Here is a 16,482-nt window from a genome sequence, read left to right as displayed (position 1 = left end):
CTTTGCGTTAAAGTGGAAGTATTTAAAATGCTCTGGCAGGCAAAATGATGGTGTGTTTTGGGTTTTTTGGTTTTTTTTCCCACTCTTGCTTCAGATTAGCAGTGGGTAGCAGCACCAATCTGGTGGGTGGGTGTTTATGGAGGGTCATGAAAGTTGAGCCTTAAATTTCCATCCATTTTACTGTATTCACATTTTGTATTTGTAAGTAACATAGATAATTGATACTGTCACTTAGGGTGTGTCTACACTGCAATTAGACACCCACGGTTGGCCTGTGCCAGCTGACTCGGGCTAAGGGGCTGTTTAATTGCAGGGTAGATGTCAGCCCCAGCCCTGAGACCCTCCCACCTCGCAGGGTCCTAGAACCCTGGCTCTGGACTGAGCCTGGACGTCTACACCACAGTGAAACAGGCCCTGAGCTCTGTGAGCCTGAGTCAGCTGGCATGGGCCTGCTGCGGGCTTTTCATTGCAGTACGGACCCACCCTTATAGTGCCGTAGCGCCCAGACGTCCCAGTCAAGTGCTACAAAGACACAAAGCAACAGAGACCTGTCCCGACCCAAGAGTTCACAATCTAACTTTGAAATAAGCTGTGGTGAGTGTGGGAAAGGGGGAAGGAAGGGCGAGGGTAATGAAAATACTGCGCCACGGCAGGGTTACAGAGGCCGCTACCACACAAAGCGCCGAGTCCAACACATCAGGCGTGGGGTGATTGATAGACTTTTTTCAGGCCAGAATGGGAGGGACGAATGTGAGCAAGTAGTGCGGCCTGCTGCATAACGGAGCAGAAAATTTCCCCCAGTGACTCAGAGTGGAGGGAACTCTTCTTCCCTGCTCTGTACGGCGTGTTAGTACTGTGCGCCGCGTTTTGTTTTTTAATAAAACCCACTCTCTGAGAGAGGCACAACCGAGCCATCGCTGATTTGCGGTAGGTGTGGAAGCAGGGGTGGGTCTCGAGAAGGGATCTGAAGGCGGAAGCAGTGGCCTCGTGGATTCATTCGGGTAGGGTGTTCCGTCGTACCCGGTTCTATATGTCAGTCATGTGCACGTGCTCTTGAACTGGAAGTATTGCCAGGGGCAGTGTGGGAAATGAAAAACAAACCAAGAGCCCCCAAGTAATTAGGCCTGGAGGAATTACTGCACTTTAGTATGGCACACAAGCGGGTTTGATGTAACTCTTGCCTGCTCTGCGGTTTGGCACCACTAGGTGCCTCTCTGCTTTTGCACACCAGTCCGTGGAAATGTTGGCTATTTTAGGATGGTTGTGGTCAGGGGGGTATTGTATTAGGCAAAGAAAACAAACAAATGGTAGAAAAAACCTGGGTCCAATTTTGGGCCTCTAGATGCTACTGTGTTGCAGATAATACATCATGATTTTAAAAGAGGATCTCATTTTATGTAGTTGGGATCGGATGTATTTGGCTTGTTTTAAACTAGTGTCATTTGGTTTAGAGACTGGATCTGGAGGATTAACAGATTATGACTCCAGAGGATGTAAGCCAGTCATGGACGCTTTCTCTATCATATCAGACAGTGTTATTACCCGTAAGGAGTACCATGAAGACAGGGCACAGAATTTGTAATATTTTCCCATGTAACCCTTTGAATCTGGCTGAGTCTTTCTATCTCTTGAGGTCCTTGTGTGTTTGAATCATCCTGAAATTTTAGGAATGGAAGAGAGTAGCTGGTTGTTTTATACGATTGGGATACTGTGTAGCTGCCTGAGTAATTTGTAGGATTAGGATCATTTTATATGGGCCCAAGGTGGAGTCATTCCTATACACCAGCAGGATTAGAACTGGGTCTGATGACAGCACTGTCTTTGTTACTAAGTGTCCCCTTTTAGGATCTTCCCAGAACCAATCACTGTATGGACATAGCTTGAATGGTATCAGAGCGAAGTATGGGGCTTAAGTGCAGGCATGGTTGATTGTCTGGTTAAAGCACCAGGTGGGACTCAGGAGATGACGATACAGTTCCAGGCTCGCTACAGATTCTGTACATGATATTGGGCAAATCACTTAATCTCTGTGGACCTCAGTTCCCCATCTCTGAAATGGGCATGATGTAGGGTTGTCAACTTTCTACTCCCACAAAACCGAACACCCTTGTCCTGCCCTCTGCCCCACCCCTTCTCGCTCATTTTCACCAGGCTGGGGTGGGGTTGGGGTGCAGGAGGGGGTGAGGGCTCCGGCTGGGGGTGCAGGCTCCTGGGTGGGGCTAGAAATGAGGAGTTCAGGGTGCGGGTTCCGGGCTGGGGGGTTGAGCTGAGGGGTTCAGAGTTGGGGTTTGGGAGCAGGTACAGGCTCTGGGCTAGGGGTGTGGGTTCCAGGGTGGAGCCAGAAATTAGGGGCTCAGGGTGCGGCAGGGGGATCTGGGCAGGGGGTTGGGGTATGGGGGGGTGTGAGGGCTCCAGCTGGGGGTGCGGGCTCTGGGCTGGGGATGGGGATGAGGTGCTTGGGGTGTAGGAGGGTGCTTCGGGCTGGGACTGAGGGGCTCGGAGGGCGGGAGGGGGTCGGGATGCAGGTTCTCGGCAGCGCTGACCTCAGGCAGCCCCTGGAAGCAGTGGCATGTCCCCCTGCCGGCTCCTATGTGGAGGCACGGGCAGGCGGCTTTGTGCGCTGCCCTATCTGCAGGCGCCACCCTACAGCTCCCATTGGCCGCAGTTCCAGGCCAATGGGAGCTGCAGAGCCAGCGCTTGGGGCGGGGGCAGTGCTCGGAGCCCCCTGGCTGCCCCTACGCATAGGAGCTGGAAGGAGGGCATGCCATTGCTTCTGGGAGCCGCATGGAGCCTGTCTTAGCCCCGCTGCACTGCCAACCAGACTTTCAACGGCCCAGTCAGCTGTGCCGACTGGAGCCGCCAGGGTCCCTTTTCAACCGGACTTTCTGGTCCAAAACCAGACACCTGGTAACCCTATCTTGATGGTATGTCTATCTTGTCCACGTAGCATGATGGTAAGACTATCTTGTCCACGTAGATTGTAAACGCTTGGCGGCAACAGAAAAGCTTCAGAAACAGACTCCAACAAGAAACTGCTGAGCTTGAATTAATATGCAAATTAGATACCATTAACTTGGGTTTGAATAGAGACTGGGAGTGGCTGGGTCATTACACAGACTGAATCTATTTCCCCATGTTAAGTATCCTCACACCTTCTTGTCAACTGTCTAAATGGGCCATCTTGATTATCACTACAGAAGTTTTTTTTCTGCTGCTGATAATAGCTCATCTTAATTAATTAGCCTCTTACAAAAAGAAAAGGAGTACTTGTGGCACCTTAGAGACTAACCAATTTATTTGAGCATGAGCTTTCGTGAGCACGAAAGCTCATGCTCAAATAAATTGGTTAGTCTCTAAGGTGCCACAAGTACTCCTTTTCTTTTTGCGAATACAGACTAACACGGCTGTTCCTCTGTAGCCTCTTACAGTTGGTATGGCTACTTCCACCTTTTCATGTTCTCTGTATGTATATATATATCTTCTCACTATATCTTCCATTCTATGCATCCGATAAAGTGAGCTGTAGCCCACGAAAGCTTATGCTCAAATAAATTTGTTAGTCTCTAAGGTGCCACAAGTACTCCTGTTCTTTTTTTGTATGCCTAATTTTATAAGCAAGTGATTTTTAAGTGAGGTGTAACTTGGGGGTATACGAGACAAATCCGACTCCTGAATGGGGGTCTGGAAAGGTTGAGAGCCACCGTCCTAGCATGTGTATTTTGTATTTACAATTCATGGCACCATGGGGTTCCAGCCACGGTTGGGGCATCTAAGTGCTACCATAACATAAATAACAATGGTTGCTGTCTTGTTGATGTAAAGGTATATAATTTTTAAGAACAAGCAAATATTAATCCCCCTTCCCTCCCCCAAAGAGCAGATTTTTCTTAACCTCAAAGGCTTCAATTGTAAAAGAAAGGGCAAGGTTTTCAAAAGTGACTAGTGATTTTGGGCTGCCCAATTTGAGGCACCTTAAAGGACCCTGTTTTTTTCAGAAACGGCCGATCCCTTTGAAAATCGGGCCCATTGAAAGGGTCTCAGTTTGGGCACCCAGATCACTGGACGTGTTTGAAATGCTTGGACAGACACATTAGTCCAGAGCTCAGTACTTGTCCTGATCATTTATGGTGAAAGACAAAGATGCCAAGGGACAAAAAGAGAAGAGGGAGGTAAGGTGGGGGAGGGAACAAAGAAATGAGCAAAATTTATTTTATTCGATGTTGCTTCCTAAAGGTGTTTGGATTTCTCTGGAAAACAGCCCCTCCACTCTGTTAATGTTTAATTAGCTGCTGATCATTAAGTGATTATTGTTAATTTGGACAGGGAGATGATGGTAGATTATTGTGATAGACTGTTCTGATGGTGGGCCACTCCAATTCCTGCATGCTGCTGCTGGGCATGTAAGTAGGTTAATGGGCCAGGTATTTTTAAGAGCCACATGGCCGAGTAGCAGCTAACGGCCCTCCTCCTCCAAATGCCAAGCCTTGCATGTTAGTACGGAAGGAGCCGGATTAGTGGGTTTTGGCAGAGGGAAAGAGGCCAGAGAAGTGGTGTCTGGAAGTCAAAGTGCCAATTGATATGACTCCATCCAATAGCAAACTCTTCAGCGGTCTGTTTAGCCTTATTGCTCCTTGGTAATATTTGTCAGTGTGAGTTGCTGAAAACAACAACTTTATCATTTGGGCGTGTGAGATAAAGCCTAAGGATCTGAAATATTACGGTAACCATAGCTACCACTGACTTATCCGAGGGAGTTTGACTTTTTTGTTTTGATTTTAAGTGTCTAATTGTAGTTTAGAAATTGGAATCTGAATGTGCTTTTTACATAGGCACGAAACTGAAGGCATTTAAATGAACTACCTTAGTAAAATCTCTCTCGTGCTACCTTGCAAGCGCTCGGAAAGAAGGCCCTTTGTATTCAGACCACGCATGCAAAATAAAGGGATTCTCTCTGGCTTCACTTTAGTTTTGCTGTCCTCACTGATGTGGGTTTAGCACTGCCCGATCGACGGCTCGAGAGTCTGAAGTCCTTTTTTTATCCACTGAAAAGATGTGCCCATGCAAGCTTCATGCACATAAACCTACCCTTGCTGCTTCACACCCCCTGCAGTGTCTTACCGTTAGAGACTTGTCTACCGTAGGGACTCTTACAAACACCATCCCTCCAGTGCTACCCCTGGTAATCAGGGTTAGGACTAGTGGTAGCCATGAGGCTCTTGTGGTCAGACCTGTCTTTAGCACTGTCAGTTGTTGCTGTTGTTTGTTTGAATTAAAGTAGCACCTAGAAGCCCTGTCTGGTGTCAGGGCTCCATTGTGTTGGTGCTGTACAAAGGATGGGACAGTCCCTGCCCCATGGAGTTTGCAGTATAAACAGACAGACAAAGGGTGGGAGAAGAAATAGATGCACAGAGAGAGGAAGTGACTTGCTGACCAGTGGCAGAGCCAGGAATAGAACCCAAGTCTCCTGAGTCCTAGGCCAGCACCATAAACGCTGGACCATGCTGCCACTGGAAGCCTCCAGAACCCTGTGTACTCTAGGGCTCCCAGTGGCACCAACTGTGGTTCAGCTGAACCAATGTCCGCATTGGTGGTAAAATTCCCTAGTGTAGACACAATGGAGGGATAAGAGAGGAGCTCAGTATCCACGGGCCATTAAGTCCTTGGGATTTTTTCAGAGGCCTGGTCTACATGGGGAAATTGTCCAGCATAACTTTTGTGGAATAAGCTCTTCTGCAATAGCTCTGCCATAATCGCTTCCCTGTGGACACGCTGTTCTGGAATAAGAGTGACTTTTACTCTGGAATAGCACCCATGTGGGAGAGTTACCCTAGAATAGCTGGGCTGGTCCCTTTCCCCCTTGTAGACAAGGCCTGAGACTGCTGTTTAGTTTTGTTAGAAAATGTACAAATGAATGTTAACTCCTAGGGCTAACCACAATGAGCTGATGTGTCTTGAAACATGAGAGCCCTTGGCCACACAAAGGGGGAACCCTGTATTAAACATTTGTTAGGTAAGGCTCATATTTTCTAATGCAATGTGTTTGCCCAGGAGAGAGAAGACCAAATGCTGCAGTTGTTTTTTGTGAGACAAGGTGGGTGAGGTAAAATCTTTTATTGGACCAACTTCTGTTGGTGGGAGAGACAAGCTTTCGAGCCACACAGAGCTCTTCTTCAGGTCTGTTTTTTTTTTTTTTCTTCTGGTTGCTTTTTGTGATATGTACCATTGAGACTCACCAAATTCCTTTCACATGGGCTACGAAACAGCTATCACATAGTAATTGTTTTCAATCCTTTGTAGCTTGGACTGGCGTCAAAGAGCAGCAGAGAGATGAAAGGTGTTCCATCCCATTACCTGTCTCTGAGTCAGCCAGTCCCTTTCACTAAATAGAACTGCGACTGTCACGGAGCTTATGGGAACATTTGGCCATTAGCATGGGCAGTGCCCATGAAACAGTCACCTACAATGAGCTGCCTGTACCCTACTCAGGGCTTGTCTACACTAGAAAACTATACCGCTTGAACTGGTCTATTAAAGCAGTACAATACAATCCCCCTAACTGGATGCAGATATACTGGTAGAAAGATGCTGTACACTGGAACCGCTGTTCCTGTATGGGAAGGAGAATAATTATACAAACTTTACATAACTATCCTAGCAGTCATCATCTTAGCAGTGCAACTGTGTTAAAAGCCCAGATCCTGCAAATGCTTTCAGGTCCTCTTAAAGTTGATGAACAAAGCCCTCGGATGCAATGTGCACTGAATATGTTATTGCTTTATGTGAATGTGGCTTTTTATTGTTGAATGTTTACACCAGGGTAATTCTGACTCGTTAATATAGACAGCCACTTCACCTTGCTCCCTGGATTGGGAGGAACTTGAAGTGCTACAGAAGCAGTATTCTCAGCTCTTGGTGAAAAACACTTTGCTTTTCTCTAGAGGTCTCCGTAGGTCCTCTGAGAGGCTCTGCAACAGAGGGAGAGGGTGGCCATAACATATAGCTTTGAGAGTGAAGAAATAAAATAAGGAAAATCCCCAAATGCCCCCAATCCTATCTTATTAAAAGGGGGGTGTGGGAGAGAAGAGGGAGAAAAGATTTGCAGACGAGTGAATAGCTTGGCACCGTTGTACAGTGAAGAAGGCTCTGTAGCTTGAAGGCATGTTCTGAAGCAGAGTGGTAGATGGTGACTCTTCCTTACTTTTGCCAGTCAGGACGTTTCTTCTTTATCAGACGGTGACAGTGATAAGTGTACGGTATATGCAGATGATCTCAAATTAGATACGAACAGCCTTGCAATGGCACTTTCAGATATTCAAGGCTTCCTTTTGTGCTTCATCGTCTCTGGCATCCAGCTTCTGCTTCTCCTTGTTTCTCGTGTAGCACAAAGCACGGAGAGCAAGGCCACACAGTATAATGTAGTGCACCATTATTTTGTGCCCTGTGGTATGACAGACAGACTGGTTTGAGCTTAACCTGTTTTTATACAAATCCTCTTCTATTAACTGCGGTGTTGTGAGACACAAGGCAGTACTTGTTCCTGCCTCTCCCCCTCACCCCCCCCCCCGCCCCTTGGTTTCTCTGCGCTTCTTCTTCTGTTTCCTGTGGTTGTGATTATTTGTCTCCATTGGACTTAGGGTTTCCAGTTTGAGCAGTTTATTTTGTGACAGTTTTGGGGTGGTACTTTTCAGGACCCCTAGCAAACATGGGCAACAATAACCCTCCTTATGCTATTGGATTTTTCATGTGTTTTATCAAAAGGAGCTAAAGTGACTTTAATTGTTGGATCCTTTGCATTTTTTCACCCAAAAATGTAAACATGAAGTAGACAGAGGAATTGTTGAGCATGGGGCAAGAGGGTATAACTAGGAGTAACGGGATGAAACTAAATGAGGAGGAATATTGGTACGGGGTGAACTTGTGAACAGTGAGATCTCAGGCCTGCCCTACACACAGCTTTTGTTCCACTTGACCTATTTTGTTCTGAGGTGTGATATTTTTCACCAAGATAGTTACACCAGCACAACCCCTAATGGGGTTCAGTTAGACTGTTGTAAAGTGGCTTATGCCATTATGGCTCATTCCCCATCCTGGATGGGAAAAGCTGTCCCAGGTTAGATTCATAGAGTTTAAGGCCAAGGACCATTAGATCAGCTAGTCTGATCTGTGTATCACAGAGCACTAAATTTCACCCAGTTTAATCCTGTGTTGAGCCAAACAACTTGTATTTTGACTAAGGAAAAACTTGTGTTTGGCTAAAGCAGATTTCCAAGACAGACAGACTAGGCCAGCTTTGTGGCTTGAACTATATCCTATAGTGAAAGCAGCGCAGCCCTTGTGTGTAGACAAGGCCTTATACTGTGGAATAGTCTCCCACGGAGATGGACGTTTAAAACTAAACAGGAGAGACTCCTGAAGAATGTTCCATTAATGAGATATCCTGCCCTGGGAGAGGGACCCGATGTAACCTAGTAAGTCTCTTCCATCTTCATTTTCCAAGATTAACAGCTAATAAGAGGAGATGTTTTAAGCCATTGTCATAAATATAAAGGGAAGGGTAAACCCCTTTGAAATCCCTCCTGGCCAGGGGAAAGCTCCTCTCACCTGTAAAGGGTTAAGAAGCTAAAGGTAACCTCGCTGGCACCTGACCAAAATGACCAATGAGGAGACAAGATACTTTCAAAAGCTGGGAGGAGGGAGAGAAACAAAGGGTCTGTGTGTCTGTCTATATTCTGTCTTTGCCGGGGATAGACCAGGAATGGAGTCTTAGAACTTTTAGTAAGTAATCTAGCTAGGTACATGTTAGATTATGATTTCTTTAAATGGCTGAGAAAAGAATTGTGCTGAATAGAATAACTATTTCTGTCTGTGTATCTTTTTTGTAACTTAAGGTTTTGCCTAGAGGGGTTCTCTATGTTTTTGAATCTAAATTACCCTGCAAGATATCTACCATCCTGATTTTACAGGGGGGATTTCTTTATTTCTATTTACTTCTATTTTTATTAAAAGTTTTCTTGTAAGAAAACTGAATGCTTTTTCATTGTTCTCAGATCCAAGGATTTGGGTCTGTGGTCACCTATGCAAATTGGTGAGGCTTTTTATCCAACATTTCCCAGGAAAGGGGGGGTGCAAGTGTTGGGAGGATTGTTCATTGTTCTTAAGATCCAAGGGTCTGGGTCTGTAGTCACCTAGGCAAATTGGTGAGGCTTTTTACCAAACCTTGTCCAGGAAGTGGGGTGCAAGGTTTTGGGAAGTATTTTGGGGGAAGGACGCGTCCAAACAGCTCTTCCCCAGTAACCAGTATTAGTTTGGTGGTGGTAGCGGCCAGTCCAAGGACAACGGGTGGAATATTTTGTACCTTGGGGAAGTTTTGACCTAAGCTGGTAAAGATAAGCTTAGGAGGTTTTTCATGCAGGTCCCCACATCTGTACCCTAGAGTTCAGAGTGTGGGAGGAACCTTGACAGCCATGTTTTACCTGAATCTTTCTTTTTAAGCTTCTCATTTAAACTGGACTTGGTCCCATAGTTATTTCACAGGGTACAGAGAAGCATAAAGCTTCATGTGCGCTGACCTCATTTGTCTTTAGCCGCTGAAGGGGGCCAGGGCATTTTAAGACAAGCTCCATGCATTTCTGCTCACAAGGAGAAATGGGTGGGGACTAGTGACATTTTCACTAAAGTAAAACCGATGTTAGAACTGTATTGAGCTTTATGAACTAAGACTTCGTCCTACTGGTAGGTAGCTGATTTGTAACAGTGAATTAAGTCTCTAGAGGGACGCTGCCACACTTCACCGCCCCCCAGATATAACCATACATTAATAGCCCTGATGGACCCCAAAGTGCTCTACAGTGACATGCATGTGGCACTCCTGATTAAGGCAGCTGCCTCATGGGCAGAGCATGACAGCTGACCAGAATGCTGGCCAACCTCTCAGGACTCTGATGGATTTTCTTTAACTCGTGCTGCCATAATGCACTGCATACAGGAAACTGCCATCTGATCACAACTAAGCAGTTGGCAAGTTGCGTTCACGGCTCCTTATTGGCTAAGAACTGGGCACATCCTGCTGATTTTGCTACCCTGTCTTCTCCCCCCCCCAGCTGACCTGCTTGTTTGTCTCATCCACTTCTTCTGTCTCTTGGTTTAGCTTGCTAGCTCTTTGAACAGGGACTGTCATTTCATATATATTTGTACAGCCCCTAGCACAATGGGGCCCAACCTGTTTGGCCTCTAGGCATTACCCCAATATAAATGTTAATAGCACCAATCCTTCTCCCACCTATTCAGTTAGAATACCAAATACACTCATAGTATGGCTTGCATCTCCAGATGAGCTTGGCAGAAGTTAATCTCCAGGTAAAAGATGCACTGAACGTACATCCGTAGATTACTGTGTAAATACGACATCAGCAACTCATCAGGTTCTACAGGACCCATCTGGAACTCTCTGTCACTCCCTCCTCATTCCACAAAATATGCTAATTAGGGATGTAAATATCATTTAAAAAATTAACTGGTTAAACGATTAAAATTATGTCGGTTAACCGGTTAACTGAGGTCCGGCCAGCATGGCCTGGCATGGCTGGGGCTGGGGTCCCTCTGGTGCGGCCCGGCACAGCTGGGGCTGAAGCTGTTGCAGTTGGCCGACTGGCCCGGCATGGCTGGGGCTGCTGTGGCCAGCATGGCCGGGTCCTGGGGCTGGGGTCCCGCTGGTCAGCCAGTGTGGCCAGGGCTGGGGCTGCTCCAGCTGGCGTGCAGGGGGTTAATGGTTAAGGTTGGTTGACAGTAAGCCTAATGCTTACCGGTTAACCTTTTACATCCCTAATGCTAATTAAAATCTGATGATCAGTAGTCTGAAAAAAGAATAATTTCTGCAAATTGAAATCCTAGCTTGAACACTAAGGTTCCTTCCAAAAGACAGAAGTGTGGGATGTTGAGCGAAATGACAAGAATAAGTGAACAGTGGGTCAAATTTGAAAATAGGCCTCAAAAGTTTTGCGAACCCCATCCCCAGTGTGGTGTAATTTCAAAGTTTGCAGGTCCAGCATCGGACAGGCTTGCAAATTCAGCCTAGACCAGTGCTTCTCAAAGTGGTGGTCCACGGACCGGTGCCTGTCTACGAGCCATTGGCTGCCGGTCCGCGCACACATTGGGAAAAAAAATTGCTAGTCCACCACATCAGAGAGTTTGAGAAGGACTGGGCTAGACAATATACATCTTAATTGTAATTGTCTGCCCAGCTGCATGGAGGATCTGGGCTCTGATGTTCTGCTCTTCCTGTCTGTGTGGGAAACTCACAGCTGCCAGTGAGAACCCTACGTGTAGCGGGTAAGGAAGTGGAGTCAAGGCCCAGCATGTTAATCTGAGGGGAGAATTTTCCCCATAGCGAAGAACATGCACAGGATATTTCAAAAAACCCAAGAAGATATTGACATGGGGAGGAGTCTAGTTACAGTGCAATGCCAAATGCTGCACTAAATGGCAATGTCAGAGTTTGCATTCCCTCTTTGGATGTGGGTCAAGCTAGTGTGAAGAAAGCACTGATTAGGGGTTAGCAGGGCTGGCCTTACGATATACAGGATGCTAAACTGCTGCAGCATGGAATGCGCTATGACTTGTGCCCCTCTCCAGCCGGGCGGCTCCGGAGATTGAGCAGTCAGCTGCGTTCCCCTCCAGTGTCAAGGCCAGAGTTGGAGGTCCGGATGGGCTCTGTAAGTTAGTCACAACTGTGGGGTCCCAGCAGTGTGTGTGAATTGCTTGGCCCTGTTTGCTGGTGTTTAGGCTGGCTCTGATCTGCTAGCCAAGAAGCCCATGTCAGCTGCAGGCTGACAGCTTGTTGTCAGTAACGTGAAAATGTAATTTAAAAATTCAGAAATCTGTCTGGGGGGGGAGTGACAGCGAAGCTATGGACATCATCATGTTCTGCACTGCATTTGAGCTGGAGAACCCGGTATGATTGCTCTCAAACTGCTTTACATCACAGCATCTTCCCCAGCAGGTAGCTCCATAGGTGTATCACACGTTTTAAATTTAAAAAACCAGTCTGTTTCTCTTGTTCTGTTTTTAGCATGGCTGACAAGAACAGCGCCCTGAAATGCACGTTCTCTGCTCCTGGCCACAGCACCACTCTCCTGCAAGGACTGGCCTCGCTCCGGGCTCAGGCTCAGCTGCTTGATGTCATCCTCACTATAAATAACGAAGTGTTTCAGGTTCATAAAGTTGTCTTGGCTGCCTGCAGTGACTACTTCAGGTGAGAATCTGACAGGAAAGCAGAACCAGGCATCTCTTCCTTTGCCTTTCCTCCTTTACTCTAGGAAAGTTGGTGGGTTGTGAAATTAAGGGCTGGCTGCTCACTCACACTGAGTTGCACCTTAGTCACAGTGAAATCTGTGCGGAGCGAGCAACTATTCAATATTCAATTCTAGGTCTTGGTCTCCTTTTGGAGGCTGCCCGGGCAGTGCTCTCTGCCTGTCAGGGAGGGAAACTCAGCGAGGGCTATTCCAGCTGATTATGGAGGGTCATCGAGTGGCTCTGAGCTGGAAGGATGGTGGCCACAACCATAAGAGCCTCCAGGGGAGAAGTTAGGTAGCAATAATGCAAATGCTAGCTTGTTATTTTCAACTATTACATGTCATTTTATCTAAGGTGTTATGGCCCCCATTAAGAACATCAGAATGGCCACCTTGGGTCAGACCAGTGGTCCATTTAACCCAGTATCCTGTGTCTGACCAGTGCCAGATGCTTCAAGAGGGAATGAACAGAACAGGGCAGTTACTGAGTGCTTCATCCCCTGTCGTCCATTCCCAGGTTTAGGGACACCTGGAGCATGGGGTTGCATCCCTGACTATCTTGGCTAATAGCCACTGATGGACGTGTCCTCCAGGAACTGAGCTAATTCTTTTTTTAACATAGTTATACTTTTGGCCTTCACAACATCCCCCAGCAACGAGTTCCACAGAGTGATGGTGCGCTGTGTGAAGAAGCACTGCCTTGTGTTTCTTTTACACCTGCTGCCTGGTCATTTCATCGGGTGACCCCTGGTTCTTGTGTTATGGGAAAGGATAAATTACACTTCCCTGTTCACCTTCTCCACACCAGCCACTTTTTTATAGACCTTGGTCATATTCCCTCTTAGGCGTCTCTTTTCTCATCTGAATGTCCCAGTCTTCTTCAGCTCTCATTCCCAGAGTAGCTGAGCCTCACAGTTTGGCTGGACGTATCCTTCCAGCACCCCTGGGAGGTGAGGCAGGGCTGTCACCCTCTTGGTACCAATGCAGAATGGAGGCAGAAAAATGAGCTAACTTGCCCTAGGCCAGACCTGGAGTGAGTCTGAGGCAAAGCAGGGCACTGGACCCAGCTGTCCTGAGTCACTAGCTAGCATCCTCCCCCCGGGGCCCTCCAACCTCTCTGTCAAACTGTTATTAACTGACAGCGCATTTGAGAGCGGGATCGCTTCCTGACAGGGAAGCAGCAGTTCCAAATGCTAAAGGGTACTGGGGGTCCAGCAGGTGTTTTGATCCGAAGAGTCTGAGTTGCATTGGAGTTCCTGATGAACGGCCGTTCAACACTGGGAGCTAAAGGGGCAAAGGGCCCCGTAGGTGGAGTCTGCAGTCCCTGGAAGTGCTGGCTCTTGCCGGGTCTGAGGGGCTTGGCCGCTGGATCCCAATGGCCAAGAACACCAAGCACTGTGTACAGGGACGTCTCTTTGATTTTTCCACCACATTTTGCTGCTGGTCCAGGCTGCCTTGTTGTGTGTCTGTTTTCTTAGCCAATCCAGGAGCTGTGTTTTTTCCATTACCGTGAGCCCTAAAGGTTTATCGCTGTCCCTAACAGGCAGGCGATTAACAATGGAGATGATCTTCCACCAAATGCTAATAGCACCATTTGTATTCATAAAGGCTGTGGCAGTGCCATTGCTCGTGTGTTCTCACCGCCAACCATAATTGCCTAGTAGGGTTCTTTTACCACCACTGTTGTGTTAAGTAGGGCTGTCCTGGGGAACAATGGTAGCATAATCTAGCCTTTGAAAATACCCTGCTTTTTATTCAGAAAGGTGTGGGGGGGGGGCAGAGCACTAAATGCCTCTTTCATACATTTCTGTAGCCAGTATTTCAGACCCATAACAGCTTTTACAGGAATTGCATGATTTCACTATTTCATAGAATCATAGGACAGGAAGGGACCTCGAGAGGTCATCCAGTCCAGTCCCCTGCCTGTTTCCTTCTTCACATTCAGCTTCTCTACCCAACAAATACGTCTGCATTCCAGGTGGACCGAAAACCAGGGTCGCCCGGGGGGGAGCGGCAAGTGGGGCAATTTGCCCCAGGCCCCACAGGGGCCCCCAGTAGAGTTTTCGGTGGCAATTCGGCGGCAGGGGGTCTTTCAGTGCCACCGAACACACCCGGAGTGGAAGAACCCCCATCCCCGAAGACTCCAGACCCCCTGAATCCTCTGGGTGGCCCTGCCGAAAGCAGCATACTGCTCTGGAAGATGGTTATGTGGAGGGATTGTAATATAATGCTCCTTTCTGTTGCATGGACATACAACATCAGTCAATAGTATTATTGGTCACTGGGCCATGGAAGGCCCATTTTATCCCCAGGTCTCCCACTCAGCTCAGCTGTCTGGGTGCCCACACTGGACTGCACCAATCCTTTTGGCACAGTTTGGGGAGGGGAATTGCAACCCAAGCCATTATTTTACTCCTGTGTCTAACTCCTTGAAGGTACAAAATCAGTTTCCTTCTCCCCAAGGTGCCCTGATTTAGGTAGCAGTGACTGCCTATTTAAGACCTTTTAAATCAAAGCAAAGGTCATTGGAGAACATGTCAAACAAAATCCCCATGGAAAGCCTAACTCCTCCAAACTGCCAAATAGTTGTGAGGTTGGGGAGGGGCACTTTCCCGCTTCCCGGCTCTTTTAGGGTCTATCTAGCCTGCAAGCTAAGGTGTAACTGTGGTGTGGGTATGCCGGGCCCATGCCAGCTTTCCTCTGGCTAGTGGGGGTAACCAGAGCAGTGAAGACAGGCTCGCCATCCCGGTCCTAGCCTGCGGGACCCTGGCTCCGTACTTCGGTTGTGCTGAAGGCTGTGCCACCCTCTTCACTGCCATGGTTACCCGCACTAGCCAAATGAAAGGTCGTGTGAGGATTCCTCCAGGCGCTGCAGAGACACCTTGACTGGCCGGGGAGATATACTTTGTGTGGCTGCTCCTTGATGTTTCTGTAGCTTCCTGCAGCAGCCCCATGGTGAAGTCCAAATCCAAGAGGGTGGAACTTGGAAGAGAGAGGCAAAGGGGGCCAGGTGGGGGTGGGAGGCCCTAAAGTGGGGGGAAGCACATATCCATTAAAAGCCCTTTTTAAATTGCAGACCCTTTGGACCTTTATGCAGCCTGAACCTGGTTTTGGTGAAAGTGGCTCCTCGTTGCTTCTCCAGCAACGTGTTTGCAAGAGGCGTTTGCTCCCTGCGCCCCTCTGGCAACACTAGCTGAGGCATGTGTTCACAAAACAAACCTTTGCACTCAAGCTTCCCAGAAGTAACATAAACGGCGCCTAAGTTTAATGTAAACTTGTAAATGACATGCGGCTACAGCCCCATCATGCCCACAGAGTGGGAAACGCAGCACCTACCTAGAACAGCTTACTAGCTTTGCCTGCAGCACCTGGCTCTGCATGTACCGCCTGTGGAATTTAGAAGCCTCCTGATGAGGGGATCCAGGGCCTAATCTGTGCAAGGCCTGGTCAACTGATTTGCTCACAGCTGTGCTGTAACTAGATATTGTTTTTAATTGCCTGCTAGCCCCCTGCTGTCCTCCTGCAATACGACAGCAGCTTTCGGAAGATGGTGCAAACTCACAGTTTCATAGGGAGTGGAGAATAACCCTCAAAACCAGCAGCGTAGCTGCACTAGTGTGCAGGGAAGCATGTAATTGGAGCAAGTGTTTGTAGCTAAGTAGTTCTCGACCTCCTCATATAAAAACACTGATGGTCCTTTAATAGGCTTGGTCCAGATATTTCTGTGAAGTGTAAGACTCGGCAACTGATGCCTGGCACTCCTAGAGTGATGGGTGTATAAAGGCTGTGGCCAAAGTGTGCTGGGCATTAGCTTCTGGCAGGATGTCTCAGTGACTGGCCAGCAGCGTGCTCTCTGCAGTTCTCTATCACAATTACCAAATGGAATTTTACAGTCAAGAAAAGTCAGATCCTTGTATTGAGATTTGCAGCAATTGCAAAGTTCTCCATGTGTCCAGAATCTTAAAGCCATTAATAAGTTCACACACAATACAATGGGCCAAACTGAAATCCTTGCCTGAAACGCCCTGCTCCATGTAAATCCAAAGCATCATTGAACCCCCAAATACCAGGGCCTGTAGAAATCTCTGCATTCCCACTGCACCCACAAAACCCCCATTTGCACTTGCAAATCAGGAATTTAGGTGTGCAGTTACCCCTGGTGGTTTTTGCAGGAGCAGGATTGAGACCTTAT

General features: G+C 47.6%; 1 protein-coding gene across 2 annotated transcripts in view; it reads left to right on the top strand.

The window, feature by feature from the left end:
- KLHL26 (kelch like family member 26) overlaps positions 1 to 16,482 on the top strand; it is a 36,986-nt gene that overhangs the window by 9,980 nt on the left and 10,524 nt on the right. The window contains exon 2 of one of the 2 annotated variants that reach the window (XM_075123131.1): positions 12,068 to 12,250. The exons of the other annotated variant lie outside the window; for it this stretch is intronic. Within the exon in view, the coding sequence (XP_074979232.1) occupies positions 12,068 to 12,250 (183 nt within the window). The remainder of the gene's footprint in view (positions 1 to 12,067; positions 12,251 to 16,482) is intronic. 2 annotated transcript variants of the gene reach the window in all.

This window comes from Caretta caretta, chromosome 25, assembly GCF_965140235.1.
Source record: "Caretta caretta isolate rCarCar2 chromosome 25, rCarCar1.hap1, whole genome shotgun sequence".
Classification (NCBI taxonomy): Eukaryota; Metazoa; Chordata; order Testudines; family Cheloniidae; genus Caretta; species Caretta caretta.
The sequence above is the reverse complement of the archived record's forward strand: the minus strand, read 5'-3'. Positions and strand labels throughout refer to the sequence as shown.